Raw genomic sequence first — 6,000 nt, forward strand, 5'->3', positions numbered from 1 at the left:
ATGAGAGACCCAGCCTCTCTGGGGTCCCAGCCTCACGACGGCTTCCCAACACTGCCTCGCTGTAGCCGGCCCACTCACAGCATCACACCGCAACCACAAAAGCCATGGGACACTCCCTGGAGCGCTCTGGAACTGGCCCAGCTTGGACACGCACTGTCTCTGTCCAGAGAGACTGGCACGGGGACCTGAACACACTTGGACATCTTGGAGGGCTGGGAGGCTTGGGCGGGATGGCCCTGGCCGGGCGCACCCGTGGGTACCTGGCCTCGGCGTGTCTCACAGTTGTGCAGGTAGCTCAGGTGGTAGATCTTCAGGTTCAACGTGCCAAAATTCAGGTACTTCAGGAAAACCTGAGACGGGGATTATAACAGCAGAAGTTTAAAACCCCAGTTTTCAGAAGGCGTTCGGGTGTGCAAGGGTGCAGGGACGCCCGGCTGCCCGGAGCAGGGCCCGTACGCGGCACTGATCTCAACGCACGCAGGCCCATGACGTGCAGGAGACACACATGCGCGAGCTCTCAGAGCTAAGAGGAGGGGAGGTCTACACCCAGACACCAAGAGAACACATGCGCGCCCCGCCAGCACAGGACAGACCTGGGGACGGGGTGGCCCACACACGGAGGCACCCATGCCCGCAAGGGCCCCCAACACTCACATCTTCATCTTCGCTTGTGAAGCACGGGCCGTCGAGCTTGTTCACGGCCATGATGACGGCCACGACGTCTTTGCCATTCATGATGGGTGTGGCCAGGATGTTCTTTGTCACATAGTCGGTCAACTCGTCAGCGAAGGAGCTGAAGTGGGGACACTGGGCAGGCAGCAAGAGGGGAGAAAAGAGAGGCAGTCAGTCTGTGGACCTGGCCCACCCTGACCCCGGGGAGGCCGGGCCTAAGCTGCACAGAGTCCACTGCCCAGGCCAGTGCTAAGACCCAGGTGCTGGCGTCGGGAGCCCAGGCAGCACAGGAAGACGTAGCCCGTGGCCTGTCCTTGTGGCTCTAGCCTGGCGCAGTCCCTATCCCTCGATTTGGAGCCAATTACCCCAGCTCTCCATCATAGACTCTGCTGAGCCCTCACAAGCCTGGATGTGGCAGGCCTGGGTCCCTCCGCACCTGCTGTCATCCGGTTAAGCAGGTCTGTTGGATACCTGTCCCAAAGCCCCTCCTAGATCAGGCCACCCTCTCCTACCTTCACCTCCCTCTGGGCCAGCCCCCACATGCTCCTTCCCAAAAAGTGTGTTGGCTGAATAAAGGGTGAGTGTGAGTCGGGGTGGAGGGTCCCCTGGGAGTCTTCTGGGGTCATGCTCCAGCCAGCAGGTGCTCCGTGGGGTCTGTTGCCCCTATGATAAGTCATGTGTCCGTGTCTGGCCCCCAGGGTAAGTCCCGCTAGCTTTAGGGTTGCCCTACCGGGTCGCTCCTTGATTGGGAGCTGATTGACGGACTTCCCACAGGGAACAAGTGACGGAGTGTCACCAGGATGAGGTCCCCCAGGTGACTGGGACTGTCCTTCAGAGTGGATGTGACTCCAGCTCTACCCTCATACTTCCTGGTGCTCATATTTATTTACATGAGGCCCAAGTGACCAGACACAGAGCTGCAGTGGATGGCTCAGAGTTGGACTGCTTGGGTCAGAGCCTGGGCTTGCCACCGTGTCACCTCCAGCAAGGGTGGGACAGCCCTGGGCTGCTCTCTTCACCCGTCAGCTTGGGTTGAGCGAGGCAATCTCCGTAAACGCTCCCTACATTTGGTTATTGTTACTTGTTAAAAGAGCTCTTTGGGGTTTACTCAAGGACTGTTGGTCCTGTGGCAGACAGAGGAGTCACTGACCCCATGTGACTTCCCGCGCCTTCTCTGTGGCTCCGCCCTCATGTGGCCCAAGGACGCTGCGTCCGCTGCCCAGACTCCCTTGCATGGGCAGCTGGGCCACAGTTCAGGCCAATGGGAGGTCAGAGGAAGCCTGCTGGGGACGAGGACATCCCATGTTCTCGCGAAGAGGTGCATGCGTCTGGCACCAATCTTCTCAGTTCCTCTCCTGCCTGATGATTGGAGAGGTAGCTGTCACCTGCAGCCACAAAGGGAAATCAATACTGAGCCCCGGAGGTGGCAGCAGCATGGGGAGTGGCACCAGCGTTCCGTGACACAACCCTGGGGGTGTTCCGCCTCACCCCAGGCCCAGCACAGGCACGAGCTCAGGGCCCTTTTCACGCTCCCATCCTTGGTGTTTGTGAGCTCTCCGGTTACCTTCCTGGCCACACGGCTGGGTCTCTTGGCAGGCCCTTGACTCTGCCCCAGACTTTCCTTCCTGCCCTTCAGCTGTGTTCCCCTCTTCCCACCTGGGGTCCCACCAGCACCCCTCCTCCCAGGTGCCCCCCGCCATAGCAGCACCCCCACTCCCAGGTGCCCCCCTCCGTACCAACACCCCCTCTTGTTCCTGCCACACTGAGACCCTAACTCTGACGCCCGTGGCTGTAGCCTCTCCTTGTCCCTGCAGGTAGCTCGTCAGCTCCCACAACACCCTAGGTACAAGGTGAAGGGAGCCTCAGGAAGGTTCTGGCCCAGAGCTGTGCGGTCTGAGCAGAGTCACCCCAGGGCTGGAGTCACCTGCGTGCCACACCCTTGTACCCTGTGGCCAATCAGGCTCCCTGCCTGTGTCTTCTTCTCCACTGTGTCCATGTCAACGCTCCCACTCCGGCTTCTCTGCTGAAGAAGACCCCACCTCACTCAGAGCCCCTACCACACTGTGGGCAGGGGGCGATGCTCAGGCTCCCAGAAGCCCTGGAACCAGAGCTTCCTGTAGCAGAGTGTGAGAGTAGGAGCAGCCCCAGCCCCACGGCATCCTAAACCTCATTCCCGAAAAGTCTGCCCTCTCGTGCTTCCAGTCCAGGGGTTGGAAGCCACCCACCACCCCATGGAGGGGAACTTGGTGTCTCCTTGGCACCTCCCTCCCCCTCGGCCTCAGTGGGTCTAGGGGTCCCGTGTCTGCTCGAAAGTGCCCCCGACCCTGTCCCTACTGCCCAGACCCTCTTCGTTGCTCTCCTGCAGCATCTATCCATGTTCTGCACTGCCGGCCTGGTGCTGTCGCCCTCCTCCCTCTTCAGAGTTGGCCTGGCTCCTAGACCTTCCCCACAAAGCCGTGCCCCTAATGCCAGTCTAGCCTCCTTCGACCCCCCAACGGCTGGCTGCCCCAACTGGGGTCTGGATGCCTTGGCAATACGCAGGACCCTTGTGATGGACCGTTTCTGGGCCCACAGCTCTTTGGAGGGGAGTCAGAGACTGCCCCAGAACCATGGCCCTTCTGCCTGGCTGCTTGCCATGAACCCTTGGGGGTCTTAGGAGCTGCAAAGTAGTGGTGGGGTGATGTTGCAGCCCTGCGGTGTCCTCCTGCCACCACACACTGGCTGTCCTGGCTGCCTGCAAGGGTTCCCTGCCCCACTGGCACACACTACCCTCCCCAAACAGCCTCCACGCTTTTCTCATCCTGCGAGTAGGGTGCTGGAGCCTCGGACGGAGCAAGGCTCTGTCTCAGTATCCCCTGTGACGACAACCTGGGTCTGGGAGCCTGACATCGGCAACGCTTGGAGCTTTGTGACACACTTAATGGAAGTGTGCTTTTTGGCTGATGTGGGCTCTGTTCTCAGTTCTACCGCGTCTGAGATAAAGAAGAGTCAGCACAGCCCTGAAGATTGAGGCCAGTGCTATGCCCCTGGCCCACCGGGGGACAGGTTAGGGCAGGCTGTCCTCATGGAGGCAGAAGGGTCTGAAGAAGCCGAGGGCCCAGGGATAGAGGAGGCACAGGACCCAGGATGGCCACGCCACCTGACCCAGACCCTCACCCAGCACAGGCTTGGGAGGCCAGTCGGAGGACAGGCCCCTGGGGGCTGAGGGGTCTGCCTCAGACTCAAGAAGGGAGGGGTCAAGATGTAGAGAGAGAAGGAGCAGGGGAAGTCACTCAGTGCAAGCCCCCCGCACGTTTCCCCACTGCCGAATTCCTTATTTTCCTGTTAATTCAGGCTCCTGATATTCTGATGCATGGGTGACCCATTTCTTAAACGGGAGTGGAGATGAAGCTAATCCCAGAGATTACTATATTCAGGTCGCTGGACCTGGGGTTGTTTAGAGCAGATAAGTTTAAGAGGATTGCCACCACTTCCTTCCCAAGGGACCTGGGGGGACGTGCACGTGTCTGCTCGCCTCCAGGAACTAGGGGACAGAAGCTGTTTTGAGAGAAGCCCACCCTGGTGGGCAACCCCCTCTAGATTCCTCCACTGAAAGTGGAAGAGGCTGGTCCAGCTCAGGGCTCCTGCTTGCCCCTCTCAGAGGCGAAAAAGGAGAAGAGGGGAGAAGGCAGTGGCTCCCATTCTGCCCCAGCGGCCTCTTCCTGCTCCTTCTAGGAGCTCCTCAACCCCATGCCCACATTGGAGGCCCTTGCCCCTCACACATGTCCAACAGGCACCTCCTTCCCTCAAGTGCCACCCGCCCTGGCCTCCACCCCAGGGCCCCTGTCCTCCTGCTGTGCTAGCCCCACACTCTCCCTCCTTCCCACCCAACAAGAGCCTGTCCTGTTTCTCAGCAACATGAATTCCTGCCTACCCTTTCTGCGCCGCCTGGACCAGCCCTGGTCTCCCTGCTGCTTCTCCCGAACCCTCAAACTTGCCTGTGCGAGCAAGCAGCATGGTCTCTTATGGGGTTGTGAGTTCCAGGCTCCAGGGTCAACTGGCCCTTCCTTTCTGGGCCTTTGCACAGCCCCCTGCTCTGACCCCTTCTCCCCCACCCCCTCCCCCCCCAAGCTCCTGTGCAGGGGCCTATGCATCAGGGAGGCAGCAGGGCCTGTCCGGGCCACCCTCCCAGCCACCTCAAGGCTGGCTTCCTTCCTTTCTGTGAGCTCTGGACCAAGCCACCCCACTCACCCCACTCGCCCCACTGCCCCAGGCTGCCTTCCTAAAAGAAGAGGCCCCCACATGGCCTGCAGGCTGGCCGTGGGACGGGTAGGGACCTCTCGCCAACCGCACCAGTCGTGGCCCAGAACCCACCTCCGTCACGTCCTTGATGTTCACCATCTTCTTGGTCTGAGCCACGTGGCCCACAACCCCAATGTCCAGTGGGAAGACGATCTCAGAGTCGGGGGGCACCAGGCAGTCCTCTAGGACGCTGCCGGGCTGCACGCTGAAGAGGCGCGTGGCGAGCTCAGCCACGCCGTTGCGCTGGCGGTACATGAAGAGGCTGCAGCGGTCGGCATGCAGGATGGTGCAGAGGCGTCGCAGGATCTTGAAGACCACCCGCTCCATGTTCACACTCTCCTGCATGTCCTGCACCAGCTCAAAGAGGGCCGTGCTCTCCTCCACCTGGCACAGCTCGCGGAAGCTGGCACAGTCCACCGGCTGTCCGTCCTCGTGGGCGCCAGCCACATTCTCGGGGCTCAGCTTCTTCCCAAAGTACTCGTCCGCGAAACTGGGGTTCTGGTCAAGGAACTGCTGCACCTGCTCCCCGCTGAGGCTCATGGTGTCCCACTGCCCGTCCAGGAGTCGTGGCCGGTCCCCAGGCACACACAGACTCCCAGCAAACACTGTCATCAGCAAAGCCTTTCTTAATGACGATTACTGAGGACTGGGAGGACGCCAGCTGACTCACCCACGCTTGCCCCCCTTGCCTTAGATCTTGGACTTGGTCTCATTTTCCCAGGGGTGGGTGACGATGGGAGCTCAGGGGCTTCTGCCTGTGGCAGGGGTCCTGGGAAGCTGGGGGTAGGGAGTTGGCTTCCACCGGAGGAGCCCCTCACACCTAATCCTCCAGAGGGGTAATCCCACTTAACACCGTGACCCTTTCTGCCTGGGGGATTGCCTGATAATTCTGGATGGTCCAACAGGCATCCCCACATCTCCTGGCCCTCATACCTGGGCTCGGGTGTGCTCGAGAGGTGGGGCACCAGCTCTCCCCCTCGGGGAACTGCAGCCCGGCCCCAGGCAGGGAGAGGGGGACCCTCCTATGGTGCCAGAGGTCAACAAATG

The 6,000-nt window shown here is 60.8% G+C and overlaps 1 protein-coding gene across 3 annotated transcripts in view; it reads right to left on the bottom strand.

The window, feature by feature from the left end:
• Positions 1 to 5,645, bottom strand: part of PDE6B (phosphodiesterase 6B) — a 34,914-nt gene extending 29,269 nt beyond the window's left edge. Inside the window, exons 1-3 of one of the 3 annotated variants that reach the window (XM_003985610.4) lie at positions 5,026 to 5,634; positions 655 to 807; positions 261 to 350 (exon numbers count right to left, since the gene is read on the bottom strand). In XM_003985610.4, coding sequence (XP_003985659.2) covers positions 261 to 350; positions 655 to 807; positions 5,026 to 5,565 — 783 coding nt within the window. In that variant the 5' untranslated portion in view covers positions 5,566 to 5,634. Of the gene's footprint in view, positions 1 to 260; positions 351 to 654; positions 808 to 1,822; positions 2,101 to 5,025 lie in introns of those variants that run through there. The other 2 variants (XM_019829878.2, XR_002156646.2) reach the window with 2 other exon arrangements.
• Between the last annotated feature and the right edge of the window lie 355 nt (positions 5,646 to 6,000).

Source organism: Felis catus, chromosome B1, assembly GCF_018350175.1.
Source record: "Felis catus isolate Fca126 chromosome B1, F.catus_Fca126_mat1.0, whole genome shotgun sequence".
NCBI lineage: Eukaryota > Metazoa > Chordata > Mammalia > Carnivora > Felidae > Felis > Felis catus.